General features: G+C 42.4%; 1 protein-coding gene across 2 annotated transcripts in view; it reads left to right on the top strand.

Annotated features, from left to right (window-relative positions):
- Positions 1-22,745, top strand: part of STX1A (syntaxin 1A) — a 216,042-nt gene that overhangs the window by 168,272 nt on the left and 25,025 nt on the right. For both annotated transcript variants that reach the window (XM_077480629.1, XM_077480630.1), the window contains exons 4-6: positions 4,939-5,013; positions 14,580-14,653; positions 15,458-15,566. In XM_077480629.1, the coding sequence (XP_077336755.1) occupies positions 4,939-5,013; positions 14,580-14,653; positions 15,458-15,566 (258 nt within the window). The remainder of the gene's footprint in view (positions 1-4,938; positions 5,014-14,579; positions 14,654-15,457; positions 15,567-22,745) is intronic.

Below are 22,745 nucleotides of genomic sequence, written 5' to 3'. Positions count from 1 at the left end.
GAAAAAAAAAACCTCCCTTGCTCTATCCAAAATGAAAAAAATAAGTTTTGCCTAGAGTTCTACTTTAAGTGACAGCTCTAAGTTTGCTGGGGCATCTCATCCAAGATGGTGGTGCCGAGCCCCAGTCTCGGGGCTTTTAAATGTCTACACAAGGGAGTCTGATACAAGTAAATAACATTCATTAATTTGTTGAATGCATATATAATTTTATCTTGAAATTAATGGTCTGCCGACAGGGAAAGGTAAGCCCAGACATCACATTTGCAAGGCAGCTGAAGACTTTCAGTGTGTTTTCTGCTCTAAATCCAAAAAAGCAATTGCAGCTGCTCAGATCGGTTTAAAATGAGCAAAATATTTGAGCGCTAAGCTAGCCAGCAAAATCAGACAATGCAGCTATATATATATATGATTGTATCCCATGGGGGCTGTGGCAGTGAGAAGCCCTCACATTGTTCCCAGTCTTCTGCCAGCATTTGTGTTGCCATTAGTGGGAGGTCTCGCTGTCCTCATATAAGATCATCCATTTGTTTTTTCATCATGAAGAAGTCAGCTGGAGTGTGCCTACATAGCAAAGGGAATAGATCAGACGGCTAAGCTGGTGAGATATAGCCACCTGAGTCCCTAAGAACTAAAAATAGTCAGCGTGTGATTCCACCCATATCGGAAATATCCTTTTATTGTCTTCTCATCTATTAATTTGTGTTCTGATATTTTTCTTGGTTTAAATAGTCCTACGGACAGAGTGATCCCTTTGTTTTGTGGCCATCTCTTTGCAATGCAGCGGCAACAGAGTTCAGTGTGAAGAAAATTACCTTCGTTAGAACATAATGGAACATCATTTCTTAAAATACATGATTCATACATCTTCATAAAGATTGCTACCATGGCTGAGCTATAATTTCCTAAATAGCATATTTCTTTCTGCTTTTCAGCCTAGTATTAAATCATTACTATGCGTGGGTTATGGGTACTGTCAGAAAAGTATATTCGTTGGCCGTATTTATATAACAAGAAGAAAAATGGAATGGTTATCAACCCTTTCTTGGACAGAGGTAATTCATAACTAAATGCTCAGGCCAAATTTAGCAGCCCTAAAGTCAGTGGCGGCCCATCCAGTAGGGGCGCCCGGGCGCTGCCCCCTCTCTACAGGCCTCCCCCTATATGGTAATTGATAGATTCATGCATAGCATGGCCGCCATGTCCAACCCCATCGGGTCACGGGGCGCATGAATTACAGCGGCAGGGGATTTTTTTGAAGCACCTGAGCCAGAGGTTCTAATAGGCTTCAAAATAGGGTGGGCTTGGGTCGCAGAGCATGCGACCTGAAGCCCACCCAGGTGTGTTACAACAGCGAATGAATATCGTTGAAAGACTGATCCTCAATCCGGCCAATCAGAAGCGGGTGTGACACCCGTTTTCCAAATGGGCAAAAAGAGAAGACTCCGGATTGGCCGCCGAGGAGGGAGGAAACGGAAGCCGCCGGTGATGGAGAGCAACAGAACAGGAGGCTACTGTTGCCACGAGCAGTGGCAATTTGCCGGTGATGGGGTAAGTGCTACCGACTGGGGGGGGTGGCATATTGGTTGCCGCGCCCCCCCCCCCCCCCCCCCAAAAAAAATTCCACCAGTCGCCACTGCCTAAAGTGCTATTAAACCCAAAGGCAAAGGTTTATTATCTTGCAGCTTACTAATTCTTAAATGTGATGGCTGCTTCTCATTTAGGCTTTCTTTCTTCTGTTTTCATCTGGTGATCTATCCAGTACAGAGTCTGTTTTTAAAAAGAACAAGCTCTCTGTTTTAAATTGAATTGGGTATATGTAGGAATTCCCAGTGTAAGTTATATATCGCCTGTAGAAAGCCCCTATACAGGTCTCTAATTGTGTTGGGCACAATGTGAGAATAGTTACAATGTCCCTGCGCTGCTAGAATTGCTCTCGGTAGCATTTCTGTTTTACTAAATTGCAGTCCCCTGAATGTCTGTGCATTTACAAATTTGCTTACAGAGCAGATTGACAGACTGTCAGAATTTTTTTTTTCAGTCTAAGAAAAAAAAGCTTTAAGGGTTTGTGCACACAACCATTCATGTCAAAGGCATTTTTTTTTCCATTTGAACCCAGTGCTACCCAAACACATGCATTCAAATGCAAAATGCAGCATTTGATGATAAAAGGTTGCTTATAATCTACTTTGTCTGCAATCCAAACACATCAAAATAGGACATGCTGCCTTCGAACAACACAACTCAAAGCACCATCTAAAGCAGGGGCATAGAATTAAAATTGAAGGATGTCCATCACTAACGTTTTCTTGCAGCCGAGGTCCAAATCTCAATTTTGCGCAATGACTCAGAAAGATTGTAGTCATTGAAGAAGCGTGCTGCTGGGGGCAGGAGCTTGATGGAGAAACTTGCGGAAAAGGGCAGAGTGAGTGATGTCGTTGGTTGCTACGACACTTATGGTCATAACAATCAATGACAGTTGTGCAGCGGGGATCCAGCGCTACAGATTGGTGGGCTGACGGTCTGGATGGGAGCATCACTCAATCCGAGTGCGGACCTCGGTCCATCATTTAATGAAGGCTGCCATTAAGTGTCATCTACATTACTTCATTAAACACAATGGGACACATTAAGCCATGTAAGCCCTCACATTATCTGATGCTCACACTGGTCACCAGTAGGGATAAACTCAGATTTAGTCAGAACTTGGTTTCAGACCAAACTCGGAAGAAAGCTGTCAATGCCAGCCAGCCAACTGCTGCCAGGACATTCCCTGCCCCAAAGTTGCATATACACAAAGTGGTAGGGAAGCTTGTGACATCATTGACCTAATTAGGCCATATGTGTACATGCAGCTGCAGGGCAGGGAATTGCCTGGCCACAGTTGATTGGTCAGTAACAGCTTCCTTCTGGGTTCAGTCTTTGGGTCTTCTGTGAAATATTACCTGCAAATGGTATTATTGTATCCAGTAGATAATGACTATTTGAAATTCCACAGTGCTCTATGAGGTAGGTAGTGCTACATCTAAGTCTGCCCATAGACAGAGTGACTTTCTTTCCTGAAAAGAGTTGCAAGAAAAGAAATTGGCTTGATTCTCCATCAATACTAAAAGTGTTGACAGGAGAATCCCTCCTGCAGAGCCTTTGAGTTCTCCCGGCAGCTGCTATCGATAATCGCATATAAAATCCAACAGGCTGGTTGTACCCAAGTTGATCGATCTATCAACTTGTGTACATTCGCCCTGCCCATACATAGTTTAATTCTATCAAATTCTAAAGCTGGCCATAGATGGTTCAGTTTTTTTGTTTTTTTCGTTCAGCTGGGAGACTGAATGAAAAATGAAGTATAAGCACTCACCCAAACTCTATCTCAATAAAAGGATGATGGGCTGTGTGTCGGTGCTCTGGCTATCCCATCCAACATGAATCCATAGAAATATAAAGCCGACACATGATCTCTCCTTCTTATGAAATGTTATTTTGCACCAAAGCAGTTACAACATCTTTGAAATGCTAGCATTGTAACTGCTTTAGTGCAAAATAAAATTTAATAAGAGGAAGCAATAGTGTGCCGGCTTTTGATTTCTATGACAGGATAGCCAGAGCACCGACACGCAGCCCATCCTCCTTTTATTGAATGATGAATAACTGATTCCTTCATCCACACAAAGGGGATAGAGGCTTTCCCTTCGGAGAAATTTGCATTCTGACAGCAGGACCTGGAGCTCTCAGAGCCACCTATGTTAGAAATAGGGGGCGGCCTGATTTACTGCTATGCTGTAAATAGACATGAATAGCAAACATAAAATTACTTAAAATGAGCCTGAGGAGCGAAAGAACCCTCCCTTTATCTTATCAGATAAGGACCTGCAAGGTTTTTAAATTAGGCCAGCCATACACTGTTCAAATCTCTGCTGGTTCAGCAGGAGGCGGCTGAGATTCGACAATCAACTTGGGTACAACCAGCCTGCTGGATTTGCTTGTGATTTTTCGCAAGCATCTGCTATAGGCACAATTGATAATCATTGTATTCTCCTGGCGAGGATGGCTTTGCACCCCCACCTGGGAGCAGACAATTGCTCAGCAAGCGGTATTCCCCTGTCAGGACTGTGTGTGTTGATGGGGGAATCGTGCAAATTTCTTTCCTGCAACCCGTGGTGTGTATAGCCTGCCTTATCCACAAACATTTAAAGTGGTTATACACCCTCACATACCATTTTTATCTACAGGTAAGCCTAAAATAAGGCCCAAGCGTATATGCAATGTTTCGGAGCCACACAGGACCCCTTTGTCAGGCATGTGACAAAGGGGTTCTGCATGGCTCCGAAACGTTGCACTCTCCTTGTGTTGTGATCATGCAATAAACTATCCCGTTTGGACGCTACTTTGTGTTGATCCATGGTGTGCTGGCAAATATCTACTTTGTGATGGAGAAGAGGACGCAGGAGCTGCTGCCTGATGCCCGCCACCTAGATGGGGTGAGTGCCAGACTGGCATGGCAGACAGCGGGCAGGTAGGGGAGGTGCCGCCCGGGGGGGTGTGTGCAGCCACCACTGCTTATAAATGATATAACAAATAAAAATGACAAAACCTGTTTTTGCTTTCCTGTAAACTAAAGGTGACAGGACAGGGTATATGCTGATCTTGGGACACATGAGGGCTCTTCCCAAATCTGAGTGAACGCTGAAGTGATAACATCCTATAGTGCAATATATAGCAATAGGTGATGACATCCTATAGTGCATTCATACAATTCTAATGTACTATACTTCATGCATATATTAATGCTGTGTATTTGAAGCATGGACAGGTATTAAAGAGCTGCTGTGTGTGTCTCTCAGCACTCTCTCCCTGCCTCTTGCTGCTATTGCTTCCTGTATATATAATAGGACAGCTGCTGCTTGTCATCACATGTTCTCAGCCTGCTGCTTCTCTCCACAGAAACCAAGGCGGAATTGGAAGAGTTGATGTCGGACATCAAAAAGACAGCCAACAAGGTTCGCTCCAAGCTGAAAAGTGAGTGATCGCCACTTCTCTCTCCACCTTTGTTCTCGCATATACAAGATGTACAAGTGTGAGAAGTACTGATTTCTGCAGTGTAGTCTCTCATACACTGCTGTGGTTAGGGATCAGTGAAAAAAAGATCACTTTCTTTATTCCTACTGTGTGAATTCTAATATGTAAAAAAAAACATGCGGGCCGATTCCCATCTATGCATTGCAGCAATGCATGTGTTAGTGAAATTTGCACTAGACAGACAGGGAATGATTTACTAAAACTAAAGAGTGCAATATCTGGTGCAGCTGTGCATGGTAGCCAATCGGCTTCTAACTTCAGCTTGTTCAATTAAGCTTTGACAATAAAACCTGGAAGCTGATTGGTTTTCTATTCAGAGGTGCACCAGATTTTGCACTCTACCAGTTTTAGTAAATCAACCCCATTGAGTTGCCATCCATTTTGACTAGCACCCCAATGCGTCACTGCAACATACCGTATTGTGCAAAAATGTTATGGCATGTGAGAACTTTTGGGGTGTTTTAGTGCTTCAGAAGCTAATGATTCGATCAAAGATTGTATGGCTCACAGCAGTGGGAAACAAAGTCTTACTTTGGAAGTTTACAGTCCACGCTGAGGTGTCCTCCCACACACCAATAGACAAATGGTCATCGAATAAAAGCAGCCGGCAACTCCATACCATCAAGAGTATTTATTTTCAAACCTTCACAGTCAGTACAGTCAGCAGCAAGCTAATAGGCCGCCTTAAAGTGGAGTTCCACCCGAAAATGGAGCTTCTGCTTTAACCACTTTCAGACCGGACCAATTTGCTGGTCAAAGACCAGACCACTTTTTGCGATTCGGCACTGCGTCGCTTTAACTGACAATTGCGCGGTCGTGCGACGTGGCTCCCAAACAAAATTGACGTCCTTTTTTTCCCACAAATAGAGATTTCTTTTGGTGGTATTTGATCACCCCTGCGGTTTTTATTTTTTGCGCTATAAACAAAAATAGAGCTACAATTTTGAAAAAAACACATTATTTTTTACTTTTTGTTATAATAAATATCCCCCAAAAATATATAAAAAAACATTTTTTTCCCTCAGTTTAGGCCGATACGCATTCTTCTACATATTTTTGGTAAAAAAAAATCGCAATAAGCGATTATTGATTGGTTTGCGCAAAAGTTATAGCGTTTACAAAATAGGGATAGTTTTATAGCATTTTTATTAATAATTTTTTATTATTTTTTTTTTTTACTAGTAATGGCGGCGATCAGCGATTTTTATTGTGACTGCGACATTGTGGGGGACCCATCGGACATTTTTGGGACCATTGTCATTTATACAGTAATCACTGCTATTCCTGTGTAAATGACACTGGCAGTGAGGGGGTTAACCAGTGGGTGGCAGTGTATGGGGTTAAGTGTTCCTAGGGGTGTGTTACTAACTGTGGGGGGGTTGGGCTTTCATTTAGTGAACACTGATCTCTGCTCCAATCACATGGAGCAGAGATCAGCGTCACTAGTTGCTAGGCAGAATGGAGAAATGCTGTTTACAATGGCATTTCTTCATTTGGCTGCTCCGTGAGACGATCGCGGGTATGCCCGTGGCGATTGAGTCCGCGGGTCCCGCGACCGGACTTACGGGGGCTCGACCAGCGCGGGAGCGCGCCACCGGCGGCACGCTCCTGATGGCAGGGCGGCAAATTTAAAGGGACGTACATGTACGCCCATTTGCCTGCCCGTGCCATTCTGTCGGCGTGCGCTGGTCAGCAAGTGGTTAAGGGAGGTGACCACCTGATATGCCACATTTGGTATGTAATTTTTTTTGGGGCTGAGCAGGTACCCTCTTTTCAGAGGGTCCCAGCTCCCACTTCCTCCTGGTGCACCGCAGCACCAGAAGGGAGTTCACCTCTTCGACCTCCCTCTCGGCAATAATCTGGGACATGTCACAGGCCCCAGATGATTGCTGGCCAGTCACACCGTGCAGCTCGCACATGCACAGTGGGTGCCCGGCTGTGTAGCCACAGCCAGGCTTACACATTTAGAATGCCTACGCTGCAGAGGGGGGGGGGGCGACAACAAGCGAGGCTTCATTCTCCCGCATCTCTGGACACTGGGACAGGTAAGTGTCCGATTATTAAAATTCAGCAGCTGCAGTATGTGTAGCTGCTGACTTTTTTAAATTTTTTTCTTTTTTTTTTTTTTTTTTACGCAGAACTCCCGCTTTAATGCAATACACATAAACATGCAACTTAAAGTGGTCGTAAACCCACTTTGAAAAAAAAAAAAACTAACACCTGCAAGACAAAGGCACATACGTGCCATTGTTTCAGTTTGTGTCAGTGTGCATGTGCCGATGATGTCGGCACATGCAAATACAAGGGATATCTCCTAAACCGTGCATCCCGGGTAGCTACAGGTAAGCTTCACTATAGGCTTACCTGTAGTAAAAAGTGGTTTGTAAGGGTTTACAACCACTTTACCGTGTGTTAACACACCACACAAGTGTAAGCCTTAAAGTGGATGTAAGCCCGATTCATGAAATCTGACCTGTAGTGTTTATCTCACTCCAAAGCCATACGTCCTGTGTCTTTCTGCTGCTCCATTCCTTTGTTATCAGCATGATAACCTCTGACAAGTTCTCTGACACAGGAGAAATTTGTTTTCGGGAGGTAACTTAGAGATAAATAAGTGAGAGAGGTTGTCTGTTCACAGCACGGCTCCGCAAGTTTCTTCATTCCTCTGCCGATGTGGGGTGGGGTCTTTTCTCCAATCAACTGTCACACAGTGTATGCCCAGACTCCCCTCCCACTGCTGAAACAGGAAGAAAGATTTATAACACGATGTGCACTTTCTAAAGAATGTAGCAAGCGGAAGATAGCAGATATACATGTAAAACTTATTTGGGAGATGTGTTTCATCTACGTGTATCATCTGAGACTGTTCACTTCACTGGGTATATCTAAGGGTTTACATCCACTTTAACTCTTGTATTAAATGTGAGATTAGCTTAAAGTGGACCTGTCAAGTTTGAACTATCTGTCCTAGTGTGTTGTGTTTGCTGAAACGTACATTTGCATAGCATGGATTTTGGCTGAAGGTTTGGCTTGAATTAAAGTGTATATAAAGCCAAATCTTGGTGGTTGTAAACCTTAGACATGAAATATGAACAAATAAAATACCTAGTGTACTTGTCTCAATTAAAAGCACTAAGTGTAATTTCCGTCTGCTGCTTCGTTCCTCTGCTATCAGCTTGAATCACTTCTGAAAAATTTTCCTGACACCAAGAGAAAAAGGGTGACGGGAGGAAGCTCCAGCTCTATTCCTGTGTGCTGTGTGGAGGGGGTGTGTGTCCCTTCTCTCCAATCAGCTCTCAGAGCTCTCCTCCCTGTTCTTTGCAGAGTGTAACTTCAGCTCCCCACCCCTTTTTTCTAAACTCTGAACAGCTTTTAAATTGTGGACTTTGAGCAGATGTAGAGAAGAGAAGACTGCAGATAAACTGGTAAAACTTATGTAGGAGAATTTATTTCATCTGTGTCTCACCTGTTGCCAGTCACTTCACTGGGTATATGTAAGCATTTACAACCACTTTAATAGAGCCCTTGTCATGTCTTTTTTTCCCCTTGTCTTCTGAATCCCAAAGGAGATTTCCAGTCCCAGAGACACATCAGGAAGTGAGAGAAAAACACTCCAATGTTAGGGAAATCCCCTCTTATCACTGGGACACGTGTCCCAGTTCAAGAGTTTCCTGTCTTTTCCTGTTCTGGTGACAACTCATTGCTTTCTGCCAGTGAAAATGGTCACCAGGACATGTAGAGAGATTGAATCTTCCCAGGGACCACACAGACAGTGATAAAAACCTGGCAGGGAGTCTAAAACATCATCACAACATCCAAAACTTAAAAAAAAGGCTTGGCTTTAATTGTATATTAATTTTAGGAAATACTTACTGGTAGGATACTTGCAATATTTTTCTCTGCTGCTGCTGAAAAAAAGGTGCAGTAAATAAAATGAATAGTATCTGATAGGGGAAGAGTAGGCTTAGTAGAAAATAAAAGTATAAGTTTACCTTTAGAACATGCGTTTTTAGACTGGAACATGTAACATGTTCCAGCATCTGCAGCCTCTTTCCCACCCCATCCCACCCCCTGTGACAGATGGGGATCCTCTTGCCGTACTAGCTGTCACAATTTGAAAACGGCACGGCCACCCGGGGCTCTGCCCACATGGCCTCGTCATTTATTTACAGTTTCCTGCTAATGAATGCCTACAAGTACTGTCAGCCATTGCAGTTTGTAGTTCTGCATGAACTACAAGAGCGCTTGTGCTCATAGTCCATTGATCTTCGTGCTCTTCGGTGACTGCCTGCCCTTACGAAGTACGAGCAAACAGCTATGCTGAGAGTCTGCAGGAGCCTGAGATTGCACCTGCCTTCTGATCATGGGTGCAAAGCTCTGCTGTCTCCATACAAAAGAATTCTAACTGCACATTTTTTTTAACTGCAAAAAAATGCTTTTTTTTTTTTTTAAAGGTGAACTTATCCTTTAAAGTATGTAACACGGAAAGGCTGACTTTTCTGATGGAGATGAGAATACTGAAGGTTTTTGATTATGAATTGCTAAGTGGTTTGACCCATTATGCTGCATTGTATAAAGGGGATAAAGTACATTAGGGAAAAACCCTTTTGGAGTAGTCAATAGTTATCACCTCTCTTATTTTTTTATTTTTTTTTTAGTCTGTGTCCCATTGGGGAGATTTCCCTTCACCTCTTGTCACAGAGACACAACAGCAAAATAGAATAAATCTTTCCAAAGTGAGGGGGAGTCTTGTCTTAAGCCTAGTACACGTTATTAGAAGATCAGTGGAACGGTTGTCTGATTTTCCCCTCATTGTTCGTACCATGCTAAAAACGAGAATGCCATTACTGGTACAAAAATTTTCGAACAGGGGAAATCTTTCTATGGGTGTAGCTACGTTCCAGGGTAGATTATTGTTTCAAATCATACACAGTCTTGCTCATTCACTTTTTTAAGGACAAATACTGTAATAGTTAACCACTTGGCGCCCAAGCTACGTCATATGACGTCGTGGGCTTTGTGGTGGCATATCTGAATGATGCCTGAGGTTACAGACATCATTCAGATATCGGCATTTTCAGTCAGCAATTCCCTGCACCATAAGAATGATCATAGCGGCTGTTCCGCTGCTTGATCGTTCTTACGGGCGGCGGGGGGGACGCCCCCCCTCCCGTAAGAACACCCTCTGGTGCTTCTACCGACTTACTGCTTCCATCGGTGAGTCGGTCACAGGATCCATCAGCTCCCAGATGATATCAGAGATTTCCGGTGGACCAGATGGCCCCCGGAGTCTCTATGATGGTTCGGAGGCCAGGCACAATGTTATGATGTCACGCCCGGCCTCTGCATTCAAATTAACGGTGCCGCCAGGATCGTTTGTTTTTTTTCATTTTAGGCTTCCCAGCCTAGAGGTGAGATGTGGGGTCTTATTGACCCCATATCTCACTGTAAATAGGTCCGATCATGCCGTATTCCTATTACAAGGGATGTTTACATTCCTTGTAATAGGAATAAAAGTAATCAATTTTTTTTTTTATTTAAAGTGTCAAACTAAAAAAATAAAAATAAAATTAACAATAAAAAAAAAATATTTTAAAGCGCCCCTGTCCCCGTGAGCTTGTACGCAGAAGCAAACACATACGTAAGTCCCGCCCACATGTGAAAACGGTATTCAAACCACACATGTGAGGTATCGCCGCGAACGTTAGAGCGAGAGCAATAATTCTAGCCCTAGACCTCCTCTGTAACCCAAAGCATGTAACCAGTAAAAAAAGTGTCGCCTATGGGTATTTTTAAATACCGTTTTTTTTTTAAAGCATGAAACTGTTTTTTTCTGAAAAAAACGTGTTCGAAAAATTGCTGCGCAATTACCATGCGAGATAAAAAGCAACGACCGCCATTGTATTCTCTAGGGTCTTTGCTAAAAAAACATATATAATGTTTGGGGGTTCTATGTAATTTTCTAGAAAAAAAATATGAATTTTACATGTAGGAGAGAAATGTCACAATTGGCCTGGATGTGAAGTGGTTAAACAAAAATCATTTTGTTCTGCTAAGAAAAATTTCCTAATATCATTCTTTGGAAATTTTTGTCAAATGAACGTAGTTGGCTCTGAACAGTCGACATCGGCTCTTGAAAGCAGGATATTCGCAAACAGAAAATCGAACAATTATTCAGAATACTGATATTTTTGTCTGGTTTTCTACTAATGCAGCGTACACACGATCAGACTATCCGGCGGACAACCCGCCGGACTTTGCAGTAGAGGTCCGCCAGACTTTCCGAACGAGTGGACCTGCCCACACACGCCTACACACACCAACACACGACCGGACTTTTCCGGCGGACAAACCGCAGGACTATGGCAGGGCTCCGCCGGACTTTTGAAATGAACGGACTTGCCCACACACAGAGAAAAGTCCGTTCATTTTGAAAGTGGCTCCTTGTAGAAGGAGCTAGCGAAGGAAGTGAATGTCGCCGCCTCCATCGGCGAGATTGACACCTTGCTAGCCCCGTCACCTGGTATGGATTTAAAGGGGAACCCCTACGCCGAAAAAACGATGTGGGGGTCCCCCCAAAGTCCATAGCAGACCCTTATCCAAAGCACGCAGCCCGGCCGGTCAGGTAAGTGGGTGGGGAAGAACGAGCGACCCCCCCCAGGCCCTACCAGGCCACGTGCCCTCATCATGGGGGGGTGCTTTGGGGAAGGGGGGCTCTGCGGCCCCCCCACCCCAAAGCACCTTGTCCCCTTGTGGATGAGGACAAGGGCCTTCCCGACAACCCTGGCCGTTGGTTGTCGGGGTCTGTGGGCGGGGGTCTTATAGGGGCCTCCATCAGCGAGATTAACACCTTGCTCTTATCGGAATCCGGGAGCCCCTTTAATAAAGGGGGCCCTCAGATCCCGGCCCCCCACCCTATGTGAATGAGTATGGGGTACGATGTACCCCTTCCCATTCACCTGGGGGGGAAAAAGCGTACATAAAAAAAACATAACACAGGTTTTTAAAGTACTTTATTAGACAGCTCCGGGGGTCTTCTTCCCTCTTCGGAGGTCTTCTCATCAGGCTCCTCTGCTATCTTCTGCTCTTTTACTAGCGGAGGAGCCTGGCTTTCTTCTTTGTCGTCGCCGCCGTCCGGGGGTCTTCTTCCGACTTCGGGGGTCTTGTCCCGTTCTTCGATTCTTCTTGCCGGGCCTCCGCTATCTTCTTACAGCTCTTTTACTAGCGTTGGCCCGATCTTGTCGCTGTCGCCTTCTCCTTCTTCTCCTTCGGGACTGTGACATCAGAAGGGGCGGGGTCACCATTTGACATCACCAGGTGACCCCGTCCCTTATACCTATATAAATCGCTGCACAACATGTCCCTGCCATTGCGGCCAGAGAGAGCGTCCTGTCAACATCGGAAGGAAGAAGAGGAGAAGGAGAAGAAGGAGACAGCGACAAGGCTAGTAAAAGAGCTGTAAGAAGATAGCGGAGGCCTGGCAAGAAGAACAGAAGAATGGGACAAGACCCCGAAGTTGGAAGAAGACCCCCGAAGTCAGAAGAAGACCCCCGGATGGCGGCGGCGACGAAGAAGAAAGCCGAGCTCCTCCGCTAGTAAAAGAGCTAGCAAAAGAGCAGAAGATAGTAGAGGAGCCTGGCCAGAAGACCCCCAAAGAAGGAAGAAGACCCCCGGAGCTGTCTAATAAAGTACTTTAAAAACCTGTGTTGTGTTGTTTTTATGTACACTTTTTTTTTCCCCCAGGTGAATGGGTAGGGGTACATCGTACCCCATACTCATTCACATAGGATGGGGTGCCAGATTCCGATAAGCCCTCCGCCCGCAGACCCCAACAACCAATGGCCAGGGTTGTCGGGAAGAGGCCCTTGTCCTCATCAACATGGGGACAAGGTGCTTTGGGGTGGGGGGGCCGCAGGGCCCCTCCTTCCCCAGCGCACCCCCCATGTTGAAGGCACGCGGCCTGGTACGGCTCAGGAGGGGGGGGGCGCTTGCTCATCCCCACCCCCTTTCCTGACCAGCCTGGCTGCGTGCTCGGATAAGGGTCTGCTATGGACTTTGGGGGGACCCCCATGCCGTTTTTTAGGTGTAGGGGTTCCCCTTTAAATACATACCAGGTGAGGGGGCTAGAAAGGTGTCAATCTTGCCAATAGAGGCGGCGACATTCACTTCCTTCACTAGTTCCGTCTACCAGGAGCCACGTTCAAAATTAACAGACTTTTCTCCGTGTGTGGGCAAGTCCATTCATTTCAAAAGTCCGCCGGAGCCCACACACGGGCAGATTGTCCGCTGGGCTCTGGTCCGCCGGATAGTCAGATCGTGTGTACACGGCAAAATGTGTACTACGCTTTAGACCAGCAGTCTCAAACTGGTGGCACTCCAGCTGTTACAAGACTACAAGTCCCATCATGCCTCTGCCTGTGGGAGTCATGCTTGTAATGGTCAGCCTTGCAATGCCTCATGGGACTTGTAGTTTCGCAACAGCTGGAGGGGCACCAGTTTAAGGCCCCTGCTTTAGACGGTTGTCTCTGAAACCAATGTCCGCCTTTAGTTCCAGTGAACTGTAAAAATTTGGATCTCCAATCACTTTCTGTCTTGGTGACAATGGTCACCAAAACAGAGTGAATGCCCCTGATTGCAAACAAAACCTGACCCTACTTTCTTCCAAACTTGCCTTTTAGGTACTAGGTGTAGATTCAGATGGAATGGAGGATTATATTAATTATATAAATGAATCATAGTTCAAAGTGTCCATCTTGTTATACTATTAACAACACTCCAATGTATTGTATGTTGTATTTATGCACACATTCGCATGAAGGGGCTGCCAATGCACCAGAACGGACTGAAAAAATTGGACATGTACAACTTTTTCTTACAGTATGCAGCACACCACAACCTAACAAGGGCATTACTGCATGTTGTGGTACGCTGCAATGCATGGTAGTTGTTGGTTCATTAGAATGCTACAACTGTGAATAGCACCACAACATGCTAATGCACCTTATATGTGTTGCGGGAACTTCTGCAATGGTGAGGTGTTATTGAGCCTTAGAATCCTACCTCGCATGCATACATACTTCCTGGCCTTATTTGACCCCAGCACTATACACTGTATGATGTACATGTGCTGGATGCTAGCGTAGATAGCTATTGCGTTGTATGGCAGAAACTGGCTTGTGCGCATAGTGAGACTTATGTGACCTGAGGGCTGTAAATGCTGTTCAGGCTTGGGCAGGCAAAGCAGGCAGTGTGTGTGCTTGGGACATAGAATTTTTACTGTTAGCAGTGATGGGGGGGGGGGGGGGATAGGATGGGAAGGAAGAAAGTATTAATAAATTGCGTTTTAAAACCCTTCTTGATGGGACATTTGTGCTCTACTGGAGGTTCATAAGAAAATCCATATTTTATAATAAAAATACATTAGAGACAGCTTTTAATGTAGACTTTTTTTTTTTAAATGACTTGAAATTCCTGTCTGAACTAGAACCTTGTGTCCTCTCTGCCAGATATTGAACAAAGTATCGAACAAGAGGAAGCCCTGAACCGTTCCTCCGCTGATTTGCGCATCAGGAAGACACAGGTATTAGGCCAGGGATGTGTCTAAAAATCCCACTTGTGTACTTGAATGATTTATCTGGTAACTTCCATCTGTTGTGACCTTACCATGCATGCCTGTCATACAGAAGTAACAAGGACCTTGATGGTGCTTTTCCACAAGGATGATCTCAAGTGTAAAACTCTTGACATTTTTTATATAGAGGAGCTTTGGTATTACTGCCATGCTACATGAGTTTTTACACTGTTAGCACATAAAAATGTCTTTTAAAATTAACATGAATTGTGCTTGCTGTATATTAAAACCCATAAATTCTTGTTTTGTAAATTATCATTTGTTTTACATGCATTTGACATGCTTTTTTATGTGTTTCAGGTTGCATTAGAAAGGTTGGCCATAGAAAAAATATGTGGGCAGTAAAACACACAATATCTTACATGTACCAATATTTTGTAAGGTACCTTTGCTCATGCTAAAGTGCACTACTACTGTGGAAGTCAGGATCTTGAGCTCTTTCACACTAATGTGTTGCCATAAAAAAATATCGCATGACCAAAATCTAGAGTGATTATACTAATTGCCACTCAGGATCCCTCCAATTTTATCAGCCCAATACATGCTTTGTTTAACATTACCAAGCCCCAATGAATGGGGACCCTTTGATCGCCTGAAAAATGTTGGTTTTCTATGAATGAAATGAAATCTGGACTTTATACATTCTGCTTTCCTCCTTGCACACCCAGTTCCTACTTGAGCAAAGAGGCCACCACTCCTTGGAGAGCTTCTCCTATCCACTAAATTGATTTGTATAACTTTTTGTCTTTCCAGCATTCAACACTGTCTCGTAAGTTTGTAGAAGTGATGTCAGAATATAATGCTACGCAGTCCGATTATCGTGAGCGCTGTAAAGGCCGCATCCAGAGACAGCTAGAAATCAGTAAGTGTTAGGCCCTGTTCACACCTATGAAAATTAGATGTGGCTTACACTGCTTCCAATTCGCAGGACATTTCAAAATGCATTCATTTTAATGAGGCTTGTTCACATATCTGCGGTGCATTCACACTCTGCATTTCACAAAAAACGTGGGCATTTTCTAGGCAGTGCGGTCCAGCTCAGGGGCGAATTCATGCACATTATCTTCTATGGGCATGCATCTGATTCGCAGATGTGTTCCGTTGTGAACAGGATAAAATACTGAAGCAGTCCTGAGCTGATACTGATCAAAAACTGACATGAAACGTTGAACTGAGTTTTCTCTTCGTAGGGAAACCTGAGCAATTCGCACCGCACATGTGTGAACCCAGCTTGAGTCCTTTGACTTTTCCAATTTGACACCAGTTCACTTATCCAGTTTGTTGTACAGAACCTACAAGTTGAAGATGTATGGTGATGGAATGTGAAAGGGCTCAGACTTATGACTAATGTAACGACATTTTTTTTATCACAGGAATAAACATTTTTCACCAACATGGAGATTTAGACTTGAATAAAATTGCAAGTGGAATACCAATGTTTAAATATTTTTTGAGAAATACCTACAGGTAATACTCTAAAAAACTTTAGTATTGTGCAAAAGTTAATTTATTTCACTAATGCAACTTAAAAGGTGAAACTAATATATGAGACTCATTACGTGCAAAGCAAGATGTGATTTGTCATAATTGTGATGATTATGCCTTACAGGTCATGAACACCCCAAATCCACAATCTCAGAAAATTAGAATATTACATGCAATCAATAAAACAAGGATAGTACATAGAACAATATCAGACCTTCGGGCCCCTTTTGCAGCAATTACTGCCTCAATGCGGCGTGGCATGGAAGCCATCAGCCTGTGGCACTACTGAGGTGTTATGGAAGACCAGGATGCTTCAATAGTGGCCTTCATTGTTCGGTCTCAAGTCTCTCATCTTTCTCTTGGCAATGGCCCATAGAATCTCTATGGGGTTCAGGTCAGGAGAGTTTGCTGGCTAATCAAGCACCATAATCCCACGGTCACTAAACCAGTTTTTGGGGATTTTGGCAGTGTGGGCAGGTGCCAAGTCCTGCTGGAAAAGGAAGTCGGCATCCCCATAGAGCTAGTCTGTGGAAGGAAACGTGAAGTGCTCCAAAATCTCCTGGTAGATGGCTGCATTGACCCTTTTGACTTAATGAAGCAGAGAGGACCAACACCAACAGATGACAATCAACACAGACTGTGGAAACTTCACACTGGACTTCAAGCATCTTGCAGTGTGTGCCTCTCCATTCTTCCTCCATACTCTGGGTCCTTGGTTTCCAAATGAGATGCAAAATTTGCTCTCATCAGAAAAGAGTACTTTGGACCACTGAGCAACAGGCCAGGTCTGTTTTTCTTTAGCCAAGGTAAGGCGCTTCTAATGTTTGTTGTTCAGGAGTGTCTTGACAAGAGGAATACGACATTTGAAGCCCATGTCCAGGATCCATCTTGTGTGTGGTGGCTCTTGATGAACTGACTCCAGCCTCAGTCCACTCCTTGTGAAAGTCACCAACACTTTTGAATGGCCTTTTCCTGACAATCCTCTCCAGGCTGCGGTCATCCCTGCTGCTTGTGCACCTTTTTATTCCACACTTTTCCCTTCCACATAACTTTCTATTAATGTGCTATGATACAGCAATTTGGGAACATGCGACTTCTTTTGCTATTACCTTTTGAGGCTTTCCCTCCATATGGAAGGGTGTCAATGATGGTTTTCTGCACAACTGTCAGGTCAGCAGTCTTTCCATTGATTGTGATTCCTACTGAACCGGGCTGGGAGACCATTTAAAGGCTCAGGAACCCTTTGTTGGTCTTATGGCTTAATTAGCTGATTAGAGTGGGACACTTTGAGCCTAGAATATTGCACCTTTTCACAATATTCTCATTTTCTGAGATTGTGGATTGAGGTTTTCACGAGCTGTAAGCCATAGTCATCACAATTATGGCAAATCACGGCTTAAACTATCTTGCTTTCCATGTAATGAGTCCATCTCGTATATTAATTTCACCTTTTAAGTTGCATTAGTGAAATAAATTAACTTTTGCACGATATTCAAATTTTTCGAGTATCACCTGTATGTATAAATTATTTCTAGGAAAATGCTGTTAATGATGAACGTGTAATACTTATTTTTATAATACTTTGCTTACATTTACATTTAATTTTAGGACATATCCATATTATTAGATCAGGTTGTATAGTGTATGGTCAGCCTAAATATTTGTAGAAAAATGCCTATTTTTATATATTTATATGTAAAGGAATATCTATATCCAAACATGTTTTGAGGAGAAAGAGAGGCAGTACATATACTTTTTTTTTTTCTTTTTTTCTTATGACTTTAATTTCTGTTTCAATAATGCAGGGTAATTCTCAAAGTACTTATCCTTTCATCTTATTTTCATAGAATTGTTGTGCTATTTAAAAACATTTGCAGAGCTATGTAAATGACAAAAGGTTTAATACACAGTAGGTTTCATTTAATTAAATGGTGTAAATTGCAATGACTTGCAATAAACCTTAGCAATCAGTGGAAACTTGGATATCTTTTGCCTAAATTAAAATTTGTATTGGCATATAATTGATGTATAATGATTTTTAGTTGCCTGTAATATGTCTAGTGATCAAATAGATAGGCAAGATAGTAAAATAAATAGAACTAAGCTATGTAGAGTTTTCCACAGTAGCAATATATGTGATGACTCCTGGAAACAAGACAAGGAGCAGATGATAAACCAGCCATATATATGTGAATTTTGCAAAATCCAGGAACAACAGTGAAAGGGATATCGCCGCTCCAAGTAGATTGGAATGAACCTCTCCTCTAGAAGCCGCAGGTGCTGGCAATGCGTATAGCAATGAAACATTTCACACTCTTAAACAGTGCTTAATCGTAGCTATGATTAAGCACTGTTTGATAGTGTGAAATGCGTCAGATTTTCTGTCCGTTCTGCTGTGGCATGTATTTTTGATTTTTCTTGACGAATAAAGGCTACTTTTTGGCGTGCGGCTGTCCAGAACTTTTCTTAATTTCATATGTGAATTTTGGCTGGTCCCTAAGGAACTGTCTGAAATTCCATATACAAGTGCCCCTCTCTTTTCCCCTCCCATCCAACATCCCTGAATAGGAAAATCAAAGGGGCCAGATGCATCTGATTCGATGTAGCTGCTGTTCGTTTATTTTGAAAGCTGCTGATGCCAGCTGTCAAAATGCAGTAGGTACAGCGTGAACCTCACCTATCTGCACCATGTGGATTGGGGAATCTGTTCGATTTTTAGAAATTCTCTCCAATCCTCCTACTATGCGTGAACTGTATATGAACCCCTTCATGTTCTGATCCCTCTGTGTATGACCAATACATTTATGGATATTTTATAGATAGGCAACTCCTATCCTCATATTGATTAGTGGTTCCAAATTAATAATAACTACTGCAATAGGGAACAGACACAAAAGATACGCTCAGCATCTTTCCAAATAACCGTTCTCCTTTATTATGACGCATTTAATGGTTTTTATACACATGATTACGTAGGTATCACATTAATATTACAATTGTACGTTTATGGTAACAAGGGGCGTTGCATAGGCAGGCTAATTCTAATCAGGACTCGAAAGAATACAAAACGTGTACTGAAAACATTATTAGTGCCGTGTGCACAGTGAGGGCATTGTGCAATACAGACAAAATAAAATACAATTATATACAGAACCTACAAATTTAAACTGTCTAATGCAACAAGCTCCATGTTGTAACCTCCTCAATACATGCATGCATTCATTACCCAAAAAACGAAGTTCACTTTGGGATGTCTACTTTCCAAAAAGAGGTCATTTTTTGGGGTGTTTTTTTTTCTGTTTTGGCATTTTTATTTTTGCTGTGTTTTATAACAGAATAAAGGAAAACATTTTTTCACATTATTTCTTATTTTTTATTCCTTTGTATGGTAAAAAAAAAAAAATGTTGTAGTGGTTATAAAATACCACCAAAAGAAAGCTTTATCTGTCTAAAAAAAAAAGTAGTAGTAATTGTCAGTCAAATTATACAGTGCTGAAACCTGAAAAATCACCTGGACAGGAAGGAGGTTGTTAATTGACACTTTCAGACTCTGGCCATTTCCTCAACTGTCTCCTGTTTAAGGCATTGCGGCTGGGTAGTGTGTAAAGTGTATATAAAGCCAATTTTTTTATTTTTTTGGATGGAAATGGGAAGACTAAAGCTGGCATAGGTGGATCGATTGTTTTTTTTTTTTTTTTTTGGATGGATCGAAATTTCTTACTGAACTGGCCGAATTTCAATACATGTAAGGGCACTTTGGTTGTACCGAAGTCTTATCTACTGATTGACCTCTGTGTAACCACCCTGTCGGGTTTTCCCCACTCGTTCAGTGGCACTAATGATGTATTCTGAGGGTGGGGAAGTATCCCTGGTGTCAGAATACAAAGCTTTAGCGAGAATATTCCCCCATCCACATCAAGTGCGTGGATTGGGGAATGTTATTTATTTTTTGTTCAATCTGCAGGGGTTTTTTCTGCAATCATTTTTATTTGTTTTTAGACATTTCTTTTACTATACCAACAATTGTGCAATCCAATCTCTCAATATATTTACAATTAATATCAATATAATTATAAACCTTCTAGAAATGTAATTATCCAAATAACCTCTTAACTCATTCTTATACAGGAAGAAAAAAATCCAATTGAAATAAACCAAACACTAAAACACATATATATTATATATATTTCTCATATAGCCATAAACAAAATAATAATTGGCTGATGATCATGAATACCCAAGTATACTCTAATATAAGATACACCAGCCATTCTCTCCCTCTTTTAAGACCATATCTTTTCAGAATAATGAACCTGCAGGTGTAACAAAAAAATTGCTCATCCATGGGCTACTTTAGTCCTGGTAACCATTCTCAAACAGACCATAAATTAGTTAAAATCAAAATGTTCTTAAAAGAACAAGAGGTGAGGGATAATATTCCAATGGGGACACTAGTTCTCATGACAACAGCTTTGGAACAGAATCTCATATCCTGTTGTGTCTTTAGTACAGGAAGTAAATTGAAATCTCTCCAGTTGGACAAAGAAGGCAACAAATTACAGGGTTTTAACCCATCTATACTTTTATCTGAATTAAAAAAATAAATAAAAAAAATTGTGGGTCCTCTTACAATTCTACATTCTCACAGGTAAAAATAATAAAAAGACATGGTAAATGTCTTGAGAAAAACTCTAGAATGGGGATTTAAGACAAAAGTGGGTATAGACAAAAATGTCAGCCCTCTAAACATGAAATAAGTAACTTGTCTGTACTTTATGCAACACAAAAAAAAGTTTGGCTCAACTGCAGTGGATAAAGATCAGGTCTCTGTGCTGTGTGATAGGGCTGTGTAAATTTCAGGACGGTATGGACAGAAGTCAACTTTATATAAAAATAATTAAACACTTGCCAACCGCCGCACGCCAATATATGTCGGCACAATGGCAGCGGTGGGCAAATGGGTGTACCTGTACGACCCCTTTAATTTGTGGGGCTAGTTGGCACGTGCCGTGTACTGCGTGACCGTGCCCACGGGTCCTATGGACTCTATGTTCGCCGGTGTACCACAATCGTGTCACGGAGCAGCAGAACAGGGAGATGCCGATGTAAACAAGGCATTCCACTGTTCTGCCTAGCAACATGACAGAGCTCTACAGCTCCCTGTCATCAGGAGCAGTGATCTCTATCATGTTGTGAGCCCCCCCCCCCCCCCCCACAGTTGGAATCATTCCCTAGGACACACTTAACCCCTTGATTGCCCCCTAGTGTTTAACCCCTTCCCTGCCAGTGTCATTTACACAGTAATAAGTGCATTTTTATAGCACTGATCGCTGTATAAATGACAATGGTCCCAAAATAGTGTCAAAGTGTCCTATGTGTCCAGTGCAATGTTGCAGTCGCGATAAAATTCGCAGATCGCCGCCATTACTAATAAAAAAAAATGATAATAAAAATCGCATAAATCTATCCCCTCTTTTGTAGACGCTATAACTTTTGTGCAAACCAATCAATATACGCTTATTGCGATTTTTATTTTTTTATATTTTTTTTTAACAAAAATATGTAGAAGAATACATATCGGCCTAAACTAAGGAACACATTTTTATATATATATATAAATATATATTAAAAAATTGTTTTGTTTTGTTTTTTGGGGGGGATATTTATTATAGCAAAAAGTAAAAAAAAAAATTTTTTTTTTTTTCAAAATTGTTGCTCTTTTTTTGTTTATAGCGCAAAAAAATAAAAACCACAGAGGTGATCAAATAGCACCAAAAGAAATCTCTATTTGTGGGGAAAAAAAAGGACGTCAACTTTGTTTTGTTGTAATGTCGCATGGCCGCTCAATTGTCAGTTAAAGCGACGCAATGCAGAATCGCAAAAGGTGCTCTGGTCAGCAAGGGGGTAAATGTTCCCGGGGCTGAAGTGATTAAAATAGCCCAAAGTTTTCCTTTAAACACATTCTCACACACATATATCTAAAATTAAACAGAATATAGATTGCCATTAAACAATGACAAGTCTTTAACTTATTGGCTGTTATAGCAACCCACTGCTCTTTCATTTTTAAAGCCCTCTTATGTCCCTGGAAGACATCAGTCAGCTGAGAAAATGACGATTGGTTTCCAGCAAAGGAGACATCACTCCTGCAAGAGCTCATATCTAAAGTGACAGTGTGCTCGGTGCCCGATGCAGGAAGGGAGAAGAGGAGAAGGAGGGCTGTCCCTCTGGACTGATTATGCCCTTGAGCTCTGCCAGAGGTTGTACTAAGGTTTGCAGGGCTAGTGTATTATTTATATCAGGAATGAGAAATATCCTGTTAATGCCATAGAATACCATGGAGTTGGAACACTAATAAGTAGATCACCCTGTAGGCAAAGGTTTGCTTGGTGTTAATGATTGTTGCAGATCTCAGTGTTATAAAATTCCCCCATACTTCCACAGAGAAGGCTCAGAAAAGAGCTATACTCTTCAGTTGCGTCCATGGCTTTCTTGAACTTTCCAGATTTTAGGCACAGTTTACAAGGCTGTTTTTATCTAGCTCGGTAGTTTTCCA

Source organism: Lithobates pipiens, unplaced genomic scaffold, assembly GCF_037356315.1.
Source record: "Lithobates pipiens isolate NorthernLeopardFrog02 unplaced genomic scaffold, aLitPip1_a1.2 Scaffold_16, whole genome shotgun sequence".
NCBI lineage: Eukaryota > Metazoa > Chordata > Amphibia > Anura > Ranidae > Lithobates > Lithobates pipiens.
Note: the sequence above shows the minus strand (reverse complement) of the source record. Positions and strands in the feature narration are given on the sequence as shown.